Source organism: Phoca vitulina, unplaced genomic scaffold (genome assembly GCF_004348235.1).
Source record: "Phoca vitulina isolate PV1807 unplaced genomic scaffold, GSC_HSeal_1.0 scaffold54, whole genome shotgun sequence".
Taxonomy (NCBI): domain Eukaryota; kingdom Metazoa; phylum Chordata; class Mammalia; order Carnivora; family Phocidae; genus Phoca; species Phoca vitulina.
The window spans coordinates 7927988-7945354 of NW_022589757.1; the positions used below are offsets into that span (position 1 = coordinate 7927988).

General features: G+C 47.0%; 1 protein-coding gene across 4 annotated transcripts in view; it reads right to left on the bottom strand.

The window, feature by feature from the left end:
- The window catches only part of GPR161 (G protein-coupled receptor 161), a 48311-nt gene extending 38837 nt beyond the window's left edge, over positions 1 to 9474 (bottom strand). The window contains exons 1-2 of one of the 4 annotated variants that reach the window (XM_032389475.1): positions 9322 to 9474; positions 6915 to 7039 (exon numbers count right to left, since the gene is read on the bottom strand). In XM_032389475.1, the coding sequence (XP_032245366.1) occupies positions 6915 to 6930 (16 nt within the window). In that variant the 5' untranslated portion in view covers positions 6931 to 7039; positions 9322 to 9474. Of the gene's footprint in view, positions 1 to 6914; positions 7040 to 8208; positions 8535 to 8726; positions 8767 to 9102; positions 9188 to 9321 lie in introns of those variants that run through there. The other 3 variants (XM_032389476.1, XM_032389477.1, XM_032389474.1) reach the window with 3 other exon arrangements.
- Between the last annotated feature and the right edge of the window lie 7893 nt (positions 9475 to 17367).

Below are 17367 nucleotides of genomic sequence, written 5' to 3' on the forward strand. Positions count from 1 at the left end.
GCCACCCAGCCATCCCAAAAGCCAAAGAGATTTCATTCGACGACTTCAGTGGATGACACAGAAGAGAAAGAATGCACAGCAAGGGACCGCAGATGGAAGCATCTGGGACTCCATGAGGGGCCCAGGGCTCCAGGACTTGAACCTCACTGTTTGGTCACCCCAGGAAAGGGCTCCTGCCGAGAAGTGAGCCGCTTCAGTGACCAGCAAGGCGGGCCTCCTGCCCAGTGGGGGTGGCGGGCACTCAGCGGACCGGCTGACGGGGAAATACACCTCCACCCGCGATGAGGTTGATGTTCCATGCACACCACCCCTACCCTGAAAGAGCAAATCTCACCTTTTTTAAGGTAAGCAGTATCAGGATGGCTGGGGAAGGTCTGAAAATGTCCGTGCAGAAGACTTTAGATCACAATCAAACCCAATCACTACCCCAGTCCCCAATATTCTACATCAGTGGTTCTCAAAGGAAGGGAGCTTCTGCCTCCCCTCGCCCACCCCAGGGAGGAGTCTCTGGAAATGCCCAGGGACATTTTTAGTTGTCACATCTCAGGGGACAGCACCGTCATGTAAGGCCAAGGCCACTGCTAAACACCCATGATGCACAGGACAGCCCCGCACAACAAATTATCCAGCCCAAAATGTCAGCAGTGTGGAGGCTGAGAAATCCTGTTATATAGGAGCACTGTAGTTCATTCTACTTTTTACTGTATATACTTAACAAACAGATCGAAGGAAAGTAAAACAACTCCCTCCATAAAACATACACACACATGTGCTCCAAGAAGAAAAGAAGAGATGGAAACTATGCTGGGAATAAGACTAAGACTACTTCTATCACAAGATAAACAATGCTATTATGTTAATTGGTTTCTACCCTAAACTATTTGTTTTATTCATTATCCTCCTAGAGCCCAGCAAATGAATTAAACTCATATTGCTAAAATTGAAAATGTTATTTTTCAATGTTTTAAAGTAATATCACTTCTGAATCCTTTTTTTTCTGATGATCGTATCTGAGAGAGATGCCATCATAGAAAGCCCTGAGGAATAAAGGGTGTCATCCCCTCCCCGCCTTACCACACTGCCACTGGTTCCTGGAGACTCCGGGCTTCCCCCTTCCCATCCCTCACTCGGCTACCCCTAAAAAAGGTTTCCTGAATACCTACTTTGTGCCAAGCCACTGGGACACAGCTCTGAGCGAGGTACCAAAATCTCTCCTCTCCTGGAGCTCACACTCATGGGGGAGGGGACATGGACAGTAAACAAGTAGGCACCAAATATACAAAATAATTCCAGATAGTGGTAGATACCATGAAGAAAGATTCAGCAGGGTGAAAGGAGAAGGAATGGGTGGGTGGGGAGTGTGGGTAGTCAGGAGATCTCTCCCAGGTGACATTTGATCGGAGCAGAAAACAATGCAAAGGAATTTCAGGCCAAGGGAAAAGCCTGTGCAAAGGCCCTGAGGCAGAATGGTGATAACGCTGGGGAGAAGTGGAAGAAAGGGGAACAGCAGACCACCTAGAGTCAGGGGCAGATGACTTCACAAAGGGCACCAGGACATGGTGAGGAGTGTGGATAAGAGCCCATGCGTGACAGAGGCCCCTGGAGCAAAATGGTTGACATGTTTTAAAAGGGTCACTCTGCGGCTGGGTCAAGAGCGCACGTAGGGGGAGCGCAGCGGCAGGGACACCAGCTAGGAGGTGGCTGCTGTAGCCCAAGTGGTAGCTGAAAAGCTTGGACCAGGGTTAATGAGGGTTAACGAGGGGGTTTGAAGTGATCAGATTCCTAAATCGCCAACATTTCAGGGCTCTTGAAGCCCCAGGAGCAACTCAGCATAGCTGTGTTATCTTACAGACCATGAAACTGAAGCCCAAAGAGTTAAGTGAGTTACTTAGCCACACACGTAATTACTGGTAGAGCCCAGATATCCTGACTGCCCTCCCTACACCTTGGCCCTTCCTGGTCAGCCCCAGGCCTGGCTGGGATAGGAAGTTGAGCCTCTAGAAGGCAGTCCCAGTCAGGTGTAAAATAAATGACTGTCCTTGCTTCGAGCAAGGATGACCTCCTCACCAAATCCAACGTGCTCTTCCTTGAGCTCCCGGCAGCACCTGATGCCCCTGACCAACTTCATTTTCTTCTGAGACCCCCTCTGCGTGGCCCCCCCGCTGCGGCTCTCCCCTGCCTCTCCCTCCTTCATTCCTTGCCAGTCTTGCTTACCTGGAGCTCTCCTGCTGTCAGCACGGCTGCTCCCCAAGGGGCCCCTGCTGCGCTACTTCTCCCTCTCCCATCTACAGAGGAAACCGTTTCTCTCCTCTACATCCCTTTGCTCTGGGAGCTGTCCCCCAGTTTCCTCTGGAGAGTCACCCTTTCCAGACCTGCAGTCCGTGCACCTTCATGGATAGGACACATGATTCATTCCTCGCCAACCAGCACATTCCAACTCCCTCTGACCCACTCAGTTTATGAGACGGGAGGGCCTGCTGCTGGGGTGGCGGGGGAAAGACGGCTCCCCTCTCCCCCTGGATTTGAACCTGCAGCCTCCCCTAGCCATCTCGAGGGGAGAGCCTGAGACAAGAGCAGCTAAGAAAATGAGTCCCGATAGAATCGTTTGAACCTGGAACCCATGCCTGAAGCCAGACACGCTCCTGAGCTTTTTAGGGATGGGAGCCAGTAACTTTCCTTTCTGCTTCAGCCAATGTGAACTGGATTTTCTACCCCTTGGAAAAGGAAGAGTCCCACTTGATACCTAGCATCTCTCTCTGTGCACTCTCTATACCCACTTGAACAGTGATGACTCCAAAATCTCCATCCAGATCCCGGACAACCCTTTGGAGCTCCAGATTCATATCTGCCCCCCCAGCAGATGTTTTCTCCCACCTATCACACCCGGCACCTCAGCCAGAACATGTGCAAAATGGAATTCATCATCAATGCTTCTACCATCTCAATATGCTAGTCTTCGTGTTTTTCACCACCCTAGAAAAAGCATCACCCCCCGCCCAAATCACTCAAGACAGAAACCCAGGACATCAGAGAGCATTCTTGCCAGGTAATCCTGATGGGGCTAAGACCCCGACTGCCATTTTCTGAGTGTGTGACCTTGGGGAGATGAATGAACATATCTGAGCCTTGGATTTTCATATGGACTTGCTTGTTTCTATGAGATGCTGTATGTGAAGCAATCAGTGTTGGTCGGTCGGTTCCATTCCTTATCACAGACATCTAGTGCATCCCTAAATTCTAACTCAAAACTTCATGGTCACTGCCATTACCCTTGCTGGCAGCCTCCCCATCTTTCTCCTCAATGACTACCAGACATTTCTATCTCATCTTCTCACCTTTGGCCTCCCCCACTCCTCCCCAGAGTTGCTGGACGATCGACTCCTAACCAGCCTGGTCATACCCTGCCAGGCTCACCCACCTGCTCATTTGCAAGCCCCTCCACTGTGGCTCTCTAAACACCCAGGGCTGTTCTCCAGTTTTGTGATTTGGCACAGCAATGTCCACTGAGAATGCCCCTTCTCCCTCTTCTCCCACCCAGGGGAGAACTCATCCTCAAGACTTGATGAAAAAAGTCCCTCTAAAAATGAAAGAAAATAGAGATCCCACATTGCCTAACGAGGCTCACAGACAAATTCAAACCCTGCCTTCCCTGTTGTCCGAGAGCAGGGAACGTGGAAAAAGGCAGAAGAAAAGAAACAGCAATGTAAAATTTTTTTTAAGATTTTATTTATTTGACAGAGAGAGAGAGAACACAAGAAGGTGGAGTGGCAGGCAGAGGGAGAAGCAGGCTCCCCGTTGAGCAGGGAGCTTGATGCGGGACTCAGTCCCAGGACCCTGGGATCATGACCTGATCCAAAGGCAGATGCTTAACTGACTGAGCCACCCAGGCGCCCCAATAATGTAAAATATTTTTAAATGAAAAAAAGCAAAGAAAGAATGGAGAGGAAAGAGAAAATATAAGAATGGTTAATCTTGAGACAGGAGAGGGCTTCCTAAGCAGGACAGAAAACTTGAGGCCCACAGAAAAGTGATACAGATTCAGCCACGTAAAAAGTCATCACTTCTGCACATCACAGTAAGCAAAGCTGGGGAAGAAAACATAAAAGGCAAGAGATCTGATTTATTAACAAGAAAAGAATTAAATTCCAGAATTTAGAAAGAGCCTCAAGAATTGATGAAATCAAACAACTCAACAGAAAAACTGGAAAAGGATTTCATGGGACAATTTGGAGGAGTGTAAATTGATTAACTTTTTTTTTTTTTTTTTTAAGCGTAAACTTGGGAGAACCTAAAATGCATAGTACTTTGATTGGGAATGGTCTCTAAGATGTAGGCTAATTTTTTAAAACTCCATAAGCAGAATAGGGTAGCAGAATGGTATGCTACCATATTTAGAGGGAGAAAACAGAAGACACATTTTATTTGCCTACAGACGCACAGACTATCTCTAGGTGAATACACAAAAACTGGAAAAATTAGTTGCATCCAAAAAGGGAAATAAATAGAGGGCTGAGGTAGGAGGGAGGTGTTACCTTTCACACCCTTTGAATGTTGTGCTTCATATATACTACCCATCCCCAAATACGACCTATTCCCAAACAAGTAAACCTAAGTAAATAAATTCAATCTTTTTTTCTGCACAATCCCAGATCACAATAAACAAAGGGAATTCTCCTTAAATAATTTTTTAAAAGATTTTATTTACTTATTTGAGAGAGAGTAAGAGAGAAAGCACACAAGCAGGGGCAGAGGAAGAGGGAGAAGCAGACTCCCCGCAGAGCAGGAAGCCCGATGTGGGGCTCGATCCCAGGACCCTGGGATCATGACCCGAGCCGAAGGCAGACAGACGCCACCCAGGCACCCCTGCTTAAATAAATGGGGTTTTTGTGTGTGTGTGTGTGTGTGTGTTTTAAGATTTTATTTATTTGAGAGAGAGTGAGCGAGAGAGAGAGAGCACAAGCTGGGGGGAGGGCAGAGAGAGAGGGAGAAGCAGACTCCCCATTGAGCAGGGAGCCCAACCTGGGGCTCAATCCCAGGACCCCAGGATCATGACCTGAGCCGAAGGCAGATGCTCAGTGAATGAGCCACTCAGGCGCCCCTTAAAATAACATACCCTTCGGCTCACCAGCTTCACTGGTAGGAATAAGTTTTATCCAGAAATACTCTCAGAGATGTGTGTTCACTACAGCATTATGTGTAAGTGAGAAAGTTGGAATCAATCTAAGGGCCCATAAATAGGGGATTGTTTAAATGAATTATGGTGAATCTATACTATGAAATACTATGCAGCCATTAAAAAGAATGGAGTAGATCTATATTCTTTGTTCTTTTTTGTCTTTTAAAGATTTCACTTATTTGAGAAAGAGAGAGAGGGAACAAGCAGGAGGGAGGGGCAGAGGGAGAGGGAGAAGCAGACTCCCTGCTAAGCAGGGAGCCCGACTCGGGGCTCGATCCCAGGACCCTAAAATCATGACCTGAGCCGAAGGCAGACCTCAACCGGCTGAGCCACCCAGGCGCCTCTTTATTTATTTATTTATTTTTAAGTAATCTCTACACCTAATGTGGGGCTTGAACTCATGATCTCGAGATCAAGAGTCACATGCTCCACCAACTGAGCCAGTCAGGCGCCCCGATGTTTTTGATATTGGAAGACATCCAAGTCCCATTTTTAAGTCAAGAAAGTAAGTCAGAGAGCACACAATAATATATGAGCCCCATTTATGTATTTTTAAAAGCATATTCAATATATTAAGGCTGGTCCTAAAGTTGGAAAGGCAGATAATATTTTTATCATGTTTTATAGTGTAGTATCAATAAACTATGTATTGCATAGTCGCCTGTACTTCCAGACTTGGTTGACATACACTCAGGCGCTGAAGAAGACCTAGAAAATACTATACTTACAGTGGTTCCCTCTCAGGTGAGGAGAGGGAATGAAAGAGAAGTGGAGGGAATTTTATTTTCCTATACATTTTTCTATTTTTAAAAAATCTTTTATAATAATTCATATTTTTTTAAAAAGTTAGTACATTCTAAGCATGCTTTGCATTATTTATCCCAGGTCACAGGTTTATAAATGGCAGAGGTGGGTGCAGGCTGCCTGACTTCAGACAGTGCTCCTGATGCAGTGCTCTCTCACCTGCTACTTGAGTAAAAACCAAACCCAAACAAATCTGATGTGCCTCCTCCTGTTTCACCCCAGCTCACATAGAAAACGCCTTCCTTTATGCTCCCAGCTTCCCTGAACAGATCTGCCCTGAATGCCTGCTGGGCGCGTAACTGGCCAAGGGAAAGATACCACCCGGTTGTAAGCATTCTTCTGGTGGAAGACTAGAATCAGATGAGATTAGCACTGGCTGAATGAATGAAGGCCTGAGTCATGAAGTCAACCCTTCCTCCAAACTCCAGGCAGCACCGATAGCTATCTCCAGTTTTGTTGATGTTTTTTGTTCTCAAAGAAAAACAGCTAGAAGACACCACTCCTCCCTTCCAGTCATGCTTTATTGCATCTCAGAATGACAAGTGCCTCCTAAGGTCTAACCCAGAGGTTGCAAGCTAGCAGTCTGCAGGCAACAATCAGCCTGCACACATAATTTGGTGGCCCTGCCCATTTTGAAAACTGTTTTGAATTAGTTGCCAACTTTAAAAACATGAGATTTTTTTTCCCATAAAAATTTATAGCTCCCCCCCCCCCCCCACAAATTCAGGTCAAGCAACAACGTGCTGGAGCACTGTTGTACCTGCACCTGTCTCTTTATAGGGAGGCATGCTCCCAGCCCCCCCTCCCTCCAGTCCCCCCGCCAGCAACCCCCCCCACCCCACCCCGCCACCAGCCCTCCTGCCTGCCCTCCTCCTGCACACAAGGCTTCCTGACTGGCCCAGGTAGCAGCAGAGTTTACACCACAGAATTGTACCTCCTTTGGTGGACATTTAGGTCAGTTCCAGTTCAGCCCATTCTGCCTTCCACGGAACCCAAACAAAGAGCTCAGCCCCTCTGACCGCACGGTCCTCCTTCGTCTGATACTCCCACCTCGCAGGGCTGCAACACAAAGAGAATGGTATGAGTACCTGAGGCCTTGGATTTAGTTTCTAAAATGCCAAGCAGGCCTCTTGTTGTGGGGTCCCTAATCTCCCTGCCACGGCGGTAGAGCTTTGGGGCAGGGAGAAGTCCTGAGTTCAAGGACCCGCCTGTGTGAAAAGCATTGCAAGTCCAAAGACCCGAGTTCAATCTTGACTCCTGGGCGGAGTACTTACCTCTCTTGAGTCTGTTTTCCCATCTCTAAAACAGGCTAATTGCATTCACAGGCTAAGTGAATGGAATTTTTAAAAGTATATATGAAAAGTGCTTATGAACACCTTTCAGGTACAAAGCAAGATAGGTGTGGACTAGAACAAGAAAAGAGGAGCGCTTTGGAAGAAGTGACGGAAATGGGTGACACAAATCCCAGTTAAAGAAAGGAGGACGAAGAGCCCGTGTCTGTGTGACCTGAGGTCCTCCCACCTCCTCTTTCTGCTTGGAGGGCCTGGGAAATGCCTCTCCTCACCTGTCTCCATGGCAGGATGGATCCTAAGGGAAAGCCACTTATTTCCCCATGCAGGAGCTCTCCCCAGCTCATTTCCAGGGCCAGGTCACAGGGAGAGAGGAGGCTGGCCAGCTGGGGAGGAGGCCCGGGGATGTGCGTCCTCCCCAGCCTCCAGCACACTGAGATGGGCTTGCCCGAAGTTACCATTATCCCCATTGGACACATCAAGGCACTAGGGATCTTTCCCTCCAAAACCACACCACCTCCCTACTCCACAGTGAGGAGGATCAAATGACCTGCTCTTGAAAGCACTTTGCAAAAACGGATGAAAGGTAACAACAGCGAACAAAAACAGCCGCAGAGATGTGTTATAAAGTGATGCCAAAGCACGGCCGTGTGGTTACTGGAAAGCAGACCTCTCGGAAGCGCACCAGAGCATCCCGGTCATCCAACAGACATTCTCACCTCACCTGCCTTTGTCAGAAGGCGCCACGGGGTTAAGCTCTGGCTCAGAAGGCTGGCCAAGTCCCCCCAAAGCTCACCGAATCTCCCTCTGGCAGATATGAGGGGCGGAGGCGCCCACTCCGCCGCGCCAGGGTCGGCCCGGCGACTTCTGGGCGCGCCTGTCGCCCAGGCTCGGGCAGACAGCGCCCTAAGCCCGACTGGGAGGATGAGGCTCACCTACCTGGTCCTCACGGATTCCAGCCGAGGGGCGAGGCCGCTTTGCACCCCCACCCCCACGTCTGTCCCCGAGCGCGGCGTGAGCCCCTTGCCTCGAGGGAGCACGGCCCCGATCAGCCGGGTCCCGGGCATGCACCGATGTCCTCCCTGCCCGGGGGCCTTAGAAAAAGGGGCTGCGGGCGGCGCTGGAGAAATGGGGCGGGCCGGGGGGAAGGGCCTGTCCGAAGCCCCTGGCCGCAGGGGAGGGACGCGCCCCCAAGATCTTCCCACAAAGAGCTCCCGCTCCCCCGCGGCTGGCGGAGCGCGGCCGGGAGCACGGCCCCTACCCGCCGTGGGGCGCGGAGAAAGAAGAGCGCTGTGGGGGCGGGGAGACGTGGGGGAAGGGGCGCCGAGACCCTCCCCGCCGGCTCCCTCCCCCCACCCCCCGCGCGCGCGCCCGCCCGCCCTGCCCGGAACTCAGCCCCGCTCGGGCCCGGCCCGCGCGCCGCCGCCACCGCCCCGCGTCCCCCCCGCCCGGCTCACCGCGCCGCCACCGCCGCCGCCGCCGCTCAGGGCCCCGGCCCGGCCGCCTCCCGCCTCGGCCGCCGCCGCTTCCTTCCTCCCGGCCGCGCTCGCGGACTGGAGGTTTCGGGTTTCAGGCCGCCGAGCCCCGCTTCGCCCCTCCCGCCGCCCCGCCGCCAGCACGCGGACCCGGGCGGGCGCAGGCCAAGTAACTTTGCGGCGCTCGCGCCCCTCCTCCCCCCCGCCGCCCCTCCCCGCCCCCCCCGGCCCCCCCCGGCCCGCGCCGCCGCCCCTCCCCGCCCCGGCGCGCCCCTCCCCAGCCCCGCGCCCAGGGCTCCCCGTCTTCCCGGTTCTTCCCACGACCAGCCTCGCCTGCTGCTCTTTGTCTCGCCCTTACCGTGTCGGCTCGCCCCACTCCGCGCCTGTGGCCCGTACTCGGGCCTTCCCTGACCCCCGTCGCTCCGTCCCAGTTCCAGCCGTTGGGACGTCCCCTTTTGCATTTCTCTCTCCTTCTCACTCGTACTTTCGGATTCTCCCCGTGGGCTCCGCACAGCCCCATTCTCCTCCTCCTCCTATCTCGCCCTGTACTCCTCCTGGCCTTGCCTTTCCTGCTCACCTTTCATTCATCTTACCAACGTCTAGGAACATCTGCCTGGTGCCAGACACCGTCCTGCGCCCTGGAAATAGCACAGGGAATCAACCGCGGAGCCAGCCTTTGAGGAACCCACAGCCCTCGAGAGTGGGACGGTGAACGTAAACAGATCTTTGCAATGCTACTCTACTCTCCCTCCGAACCCAAAGGCCGAGGAGCGATAATTACAACACACAGACCAGGGCGCTGCCAATTCAGAGGACAGAACAGTTCCTTTTCATGTTTTTTCCCCTTCCTCACTCCCCACGTTCTGTACCGGCCCTAGCCTCATGCTGCAGGCTAAAATAAGGGGAAGAAAAGTTGAAGCAAAAGGTGAACTGCAGGAGGGAGGGAGGAAGGAAGAGAAAACAGGGCAGGAGGGTGTCAGGTAAGAATTCACAAAGCCCAGCTCAGGAAACTCTAGCAAAAACTGATGCTGCACCCAGAGCAGGATGCAAATTCCTCTGAAATCCATCTGCTTTGATGAATGCATTAATTATTCCCTTATCGACAGATTGGCACTGTGGGAGCTGCTTCCTTATTAGGCCACTGAAGCACCATTTAGAGCAATAATTTACTCTCTAGCACTTACCAAACACCTAGCTTGTCTTCAGGGACAAATGGGATAATGGGGAGGGGGAAAAAAAGTTAATGGATGCCTTAATATTCCTATGGGATAGATGCTTTATTTGGTCCAAAACCGGAAGCTGAAACTCCTCTCAGAGTCTAGGTCACCAGAAAGCCAGATGCTGAAGGAGCTTAAAGCAGTTTGTTCTCAAAATTATTTTAGACTTTTATTCTGAAATCCCTGGGTTTGGTTTGGTTTTTTGGTTTTGGGTGTTGGTTTTTTGTTTTTTGGTTTTTGGTTTTTTGGTTTTTTTAATTTGCATTGACTCTGGCGCTGGCTAATCTTTGTGACCCTGGGGGAGTTATTTAACCTTTCCGAATCTCAGCTTATTTATAAATAAAAAAGGCATACTCGTACATGCCTATCTGTTGAGTTTAAAAAGATGAAATAATGTAAGTAAATCACCTGGTGCCATAGAGCCTGAGAGCTAAGCCCTTTTGAAAGTTGACATTTAAGAAAGGTCTGAGAAGATATGCCATAGACTGGCACGAAGAGGACAAGAAAAACAATTAAGGATCTTTCACCTCCATATCCACCCATGATGCAGAAGATGCCCTTCCCATACTTATTCCATTTCATTTTGAACTCTTCAAATGAAAGCTATTTTTTTCCTCCTGCTGCTCATTATCAAATATATTATTTATCACAAAGGTTTTTCTTCCCATAGCTCATAAGCTCAGAACTTACTGTGCATTTGATCAAAAATAGAAATTGCTGCCAACAAATGCATTTTTTTCAATTGCTCTCTTAAGATTTTTTTTTTCCCCTTCTGGAGCTAATATTGAGCTGTGAGCAGTAGTCACTCAGATGCAGAGAAATGAAAGAAAAATTATTATCAATTATTTCACTAAATATCACTGTATAGGTGACAGTTGTGTGAAAAACATGGCATGGATTTTGTGTGAGAATTTTTTTCAAGAAAAGAAGAGAGAGATACATAGTAATTCTCCTTTTCCAAGTCACTTTCATACGTCACTCCCTTTTGGGGTCCCCAAAAGACTTCTGAACTAAGATAATGAGCAGCTTTGTCCAAGTGACTCCTAAATGCTGGTTGAAGAATCTGCATATGGTAAGACATCTTTAAAGTATCTTTCCAATCCAATAGTCCACATAAAACTAGTCAAAGCAAAATTGTGAAGTATGCTGTCCATTCTGCATAAAATATTATTCCCGTACTCATAGGCTGACTCCTTCTTACCCTTCACATCTCAACTTCAGTGTCACCTCCTCAGAGAAGTCTTTCCTGACCAGCCTAAAAGAGGTTCTCTAACCTCTGCTCTCTCACAGAGCTCCCTATTCTTTCTATATAAAATTTATCTCAATGTAAAATATATCTAATTTTTTCTATTTATTTGCCTATAGTATGCCACCATTGGTAGATGCAAACTCCATGAGAGCAGGAACCCTATCTGTGTTATTTACCACTATAGGACCAGGGCCAACTTTTTAAATAAATTAAATGGAAAAATAAAAATAGATAAAGTATGTCTTCGGGGCATCTGGTTATCAAACTTTAGGATATATAGGATCCCTTGGAGATTTCTTAGATGCAACACCAAAAGCACGAGTGATTAAAGAGAGGTTTGATATGTTGGATTTTGTCAAAATTAAAATTTTCAGTGCTTCCCAAGACACCATCAAGAAAATGAAAGACAACTCACAGAATAGGGTAAAATATTTGCAAATCATATATCTGATAAAGGACTTGTATCCAGAATCTACAAAGAACTCCTACACCTTAATAATAAAAAGAAAAACAATCCGCTTTAAAAAGGATAAAGGATCTAAACAGACATTTCTCCAAAGAAGGTATAGACGTAGCCTATAAGTACATGCTGCACACCATTAGTCATTAGGGAAATGCATATCAAAACAGAAATGAGGGACACCTGCATGGCTCAGTCGGCTTAGTGTCTGTCTTCGCCTCAAGTCCTGATCCCAGAGTCCTGGGATTGAGCCCCACATCGGGCTCCGTACTCAGTGGGGAGCCTGCTTCTCCCTCTGCCTGCCGCTCACCCTGCTTGTGTTCTCTTGCTCTCTCTCTGAAAAATAAATAAAATCTTTTCAAAAAAAAAAGAAACCGAAATGAGATTCCACTTCACACTAAGATGGCGGGAATGAAAAAGATGATAACCAGTATTGTGGAAGATTCGGAGGAGTTAGAACCCTGTACGTGCTGGTGAGAATGTAAAATGAGGCAGCCACTTTAGAAAACAGTCTGGTAGTTCCTCAAAATGTTAGACGTAAAGTTTCCATGTGACCCAGCAACTCCACTTGTAGGTATTAAAGCAAGAGAAATAAAACCTACATGCACACAAAAACGTATATACGAATGCTCGTGACAGCATTACTCATAATAGTTAAAAAGTGGAAAGGGCCCAATTGCCCATCAGTTGACAACTGGATAACAAAATGTGGTCTATCCATATGGTGGAATATTACTCAGCCATAAAAAGGAATGAGGTACCAACACGCTACGACATCGATGAACCTTGGAAACGTGAGGCTAAGTGAAAGAAGTCAAACAGAAAAGGCGGCATATTGTATGAGTCCATTTATATGAAATAGCCAGGAGAGGTCAATACACAGGGACAGAAGGATTAATGATCACCTAGGGCTGGGGTGGGGTGGGATGGCAGGTGACCGCTAACGGATACAGAGTTCCTTTTAGAGATGGTGAAAATGGTATAAAATTAGATTACTGTGATGATTGCACAAGGCTGTGACTATCCTAAAAACCAGTGACTCGTACATTTCAAAGGGATGAAATTTATGGTATGTAAATTATGTCTCCATAAAGCTCTTTTAAAATAAAAGAATCCCTTATGGAGTTTGTTAAAATGCTGTTTCAGGCCCGCTCTGGGAGAGACTGACTCGGCAGGAGTTGGGGAGAACTGCTGTTTGCTGCTCGCACCCATTCCCTCTCCTGCAGGGAGTGTGCCCTCAAATTTCCTTTGGGAAACCATTGCTTCCCCCTGCGGGCCGGTCATGAGGTTTGCACGGGATGAACTCTCCCCCAGCTCCAGGGGTGGGCTGTGATTGTCAGCATTTCCTACCTTTTCCAGCCAGATGCTTGGTTCAGGGATGGAGATCAGCCACAGGCCTCTCAGGTCAGGATGAAGCCTCCAGGACATTTTGCTGAAAAAGCTGAATGGGTAGAACCAACATTTAAGGAACAGAGAGAGTGAGAAGTAGTAGAATTTAAGTCTCAGCTAAATCATTTGATCCTTGGTGAAGCCTTCCCTGAAGCTGATGTACCCCTAGAATGATCAGTTATAGGAGGCAATAAATGTTATTTTATTAAGCCACTGTGGGTTTAATTTGTTATTTGGAACAGAAAGCATCTAACTCAGTGGCTCTCAAGATGACATGTTGGAAATCCCTCGGGGCACTTTGGGATTGTCACAATGATTAGAGGGTACTCCAGACATTTAGTGGATAAGGCCAAGGATACCAGATGTCTTGAAGTGCATGACAAGGAGAACAGTTCCTTTACATGTGATTTTTGAAAGACCCACAAAAAAAGCTTTGTTATTTTCCGAGTCTAGAGTCTAACTATTTACATCTAAGCACAAAGGGTTTGTTTTGGGGGTTTTGGGGTTTTTTTTGGCATACTTTTGTTATATACCAATGCATCCAGGAATGCCATTCCTGTGTAAATTGAAGAAAGAGTGTATTTTGATTTGTTCAAACCTCACCAAGACTTGTTCATCAGTTTGGAAAATCACATCCCTGTTAACAGTGCTACTCATGGAATCGGATTTACCCATTCAAGTTCAGTGACCTGGTCTGCATTTATGTATGTCACAATCATAGTGATCCTATCTATAACTTCTAGTGTCTGACCACTTCACAATGTCATCTAGTAGGGTTAACATATTGGAATGAGCATTCCGTTGTTATTCATTCATTCATTCAACAGTTTTCTGAGTACCATATGCCAGCTCCTGGCCCGAAAATTACAACTGTAAATAAGAAAGACATAAATCCCTGCCATCATGGAGCTTATATTTGAGTGAGGGAGATGCAAGGAAAAAAGCAAACTATATTCTATTTTAGACAGTGATAGAGTGCTTAAAAAAAAGGAATAAAGCCAGGAGGGAGAAATGAAGTTCAGGAGTAGCGGTGGGGCTTGAAATTTTGAATAGGGTCGTCAGGGAAAGCTTCACTGAGAAGGTATCTTTTGGGAAAATGCTTGAAGTTAAGGAGTCAGCCCGGTAGGCATCAGAGGAAGAGTGTTTCAGGCATGGAAAAAAGGCAGTGCAAAGGCCCTGAGGAGGCAACATATCTAGGTTGTTTAAGAGATAGTGAGGAGATCAGTGTGGCTTGAAAAGCATGCTTAAGAGGTAGAGAAATAGGTTATGAGTTCAGAGAGGAAACAGGAGAACAGACTGTGTAGGGTCTTACAGATCCTTTGGCTTTTTTCTGGATGTGATGAAAATTATGGACAGAAGAGTGATATCATCACTTCCCATTATTATTGATATTAAGAGTTTCAAAATTCTGTATATAGGTAGATTGTGTTATTATGAATTCCATTTCAAGATACTAAAAAGTTGTTACAAAGTATCTGTTATTTTAAAAGGGTGTGTTAGACTTGAGAGTCACCTCTCTTACGAGCGTGTAAGGTGTGGGGTGGCACGCCAGAAGTCAGCATCTTGCCGAGCACACCCCCCAGTCGATCCTGATGCACAAGCTGGGAGCCATAATGTGGAGACAAGGTTCCAAGCCCTTCCCTTAGTTCTTCCTTCTTTTGTGATATCACGCATGTACGCAGTTTTCTCTTCTGCCTTTGTCCTGTGCCTGTTTCCAAAAAATGTTGGAGGAGTCTTACAAAAGAAGACATGGACACAATATGGCTGGTAAAATAGCCCTAGCACACTGAAAACCACGTATGAAGAAGAGGGAGCAATGTCTCCACAAGCTGGTTTCACTGGGATGGGTGTGCTCTGGGTTGTGCCCGCCTGTGGGTGAAGCCATCCATGAGTCCGTGGCCACACACTCACTGGAAGCCGTCTTGGCTCCTTGCACTCTCTGCCTCATATTTGCATGTGTGTGTGTGTATATACAGGATGGCAAAAGAGAAGGAAAAAGAATCTGTCCAAGGGCGCCTGGGTGGCTCAGTTGGTTAAGCGACTGCCTTCGGCTCAGGTCATGATCCTGGAGTCCCTGGATCGAGTCCCGCATCGGGCTCCCTGCTCGGCAGGGAGTCTGCTTCTCTCTCTGACCCTCCCCCCCTCTCATGTGCTCTCTCTCATTCTCTCTCTCTCAAATAAATAAATAAAATCTTTAAAAAAAAAAAAAAAAGAATCTGTCCAAAATCATAGGAGGTATAGGCATTTGAAAATTTCTATAGAAAACCTTTTGCTTTCAGGATAGTGGATTATCTGTGTCAATTGTTGGTTAAACCCAGGCAACTTTTTCAAAGATGGTCTCTATAGAGTAAACAGACACTCAGATTTGACAAATACGTATTGGGCTCCTACTATGTACCAATTTCCTTATTTGGTATTTTATTTGCATTATTTCACTTAGTCATCATGATGACTTATTGCTAGTTTACTGAAATCTCCATTAAATTCAAAACTAAGAACTTCGGTTCTTTCTTTCTCTCACCCCTACCAAAACGTCTTATGTAACTTCTCTCTCTCTCAACATCCATGTCTGCAAACTGGGGATCATAGTTGTACTAGACCTTTGCAAGGATTAAATGACACAATGAATGGAAATGCTACACATAGTAGATGTTCAATAGATGCAAATATGTGGATACATGCATGCACACATACGCTATGGACTGAATGTTTATGTCTCCCAAAATTCCTATATTGAAGCCGAATCCCCTCTATTAATGGTATTTGGAGGTAGGACCTGTGGGAGGTGATTTGGGAGGGAATTAGTACCCTTTAAGAAAAGACACAACAGAGCTTACCTCTCTCTCTGTCTGAACTCCACCATGTGAAGATACAAAAAAATTAGCCATCTGCAAACCAGAAAGCAGATCCTCATCAGATATGAGACCTCCTGGCACCTTGATCTTGGACTTCCAGCCTCCAGAACTGGGAGAACAAATATGTGTTGCTTAAGCCAGTCTATGGTATATATAAGTCTGAACTGATTAAGACACACTCTCCTGGGCACCTGGGTGGCTCAGTCGGTTGAGCGTCTGCCTTTGGCTCAGGTCATGATCTCAGGTCCCAGCATCGGGGCTCCCTGCTCAGCAGGGATCCTGCTTCTCCCTCTGCCCCTCCCCCCACTTATGCATCTGCGTGCTCTCTCTCAAATAAATAAATAAAATCTTTAAAAAAAAAAGACACTCTCCTACATGCAAATACATACATATGGAATGGAGATTGTAACAGTACCTAGGAGGATTAAATGAGTTAATAATCATAAAGCAATTAGAATGGGGCCTGGCACCCAGTAAGGTCTATGTAAGTGTTCACTAAAAATGAAAATGTAGAGAGGCAGGGGAAATGGAAGCTACTGAATCAGTGAAAGTTGGAAATATTTGGCAAGAAATAGATTTGAATATTTCCAAGCATTGTACAGAAACTGAAAGTAGGCTATCAAAAAGTATTCAGAATGCTCCTAATAGAGGCTACTTTTGGCAGCTGGTCAATGAGTACGGTAGGAACTGTTTTCCACCACACCAGCCTCTGCAACTTAGCCAGCCTTCAGCTGGACCTGCTTCTGCTGTGTCTGTCTCCAGGTGCAGTAGAACAGAGGAGGAAGGACCGGAGTCATCCAAAGAGCTCTGCCCTCCCAATCTCAAACTAGTTTAGTAAATGGTAAAGAATGGCCTCTGGTTAATATATATATATATATATATATATACACACAGAAAATAGCTTTTTTAAAATTTATTTTTTATTTAAATTCAATTAACATATAATGTATTATTGGTTTCAGAGGTAGAGGTCAGTGATTAATCAGTCTTAAATAACACCCAGTGCTCATTACATCACATGCCCTCCTTAGTGTCCATCACCCAGCTACCCCTCCCCCACCCCTCCCCTCCAGCAACCGTCAGTTTGTTTTCTATGATTAAGAGTCTTTTTTTTTTTAAGATTTTATTTATTCATTTGAGACACAGAGATACAGAGAGAGAGCGTGCATGAGCAGGGGGAGAGGCAGAGGGAGAGGGAGAAGCAGGCTCCCGATGTGGGGATCCATCCCAGGACCCTGGGATCATGACCCGAGCCGAAGGCAGACGCTTAATCATCTGAGCCACCCAGGCGTCCCTGATTAAGAGTCTCTTATGGTTTGTCTCCCTCTCTGATGTCATCTTGTTTTATTTTTTCTTCTCTTCCCCTATGACCCTAATTTGTTTCTTAAATTCCACATTATCAGCGAGATCATATGATAACTGTCTTTCTCTGATTGACTTTTTTTGCTTATCA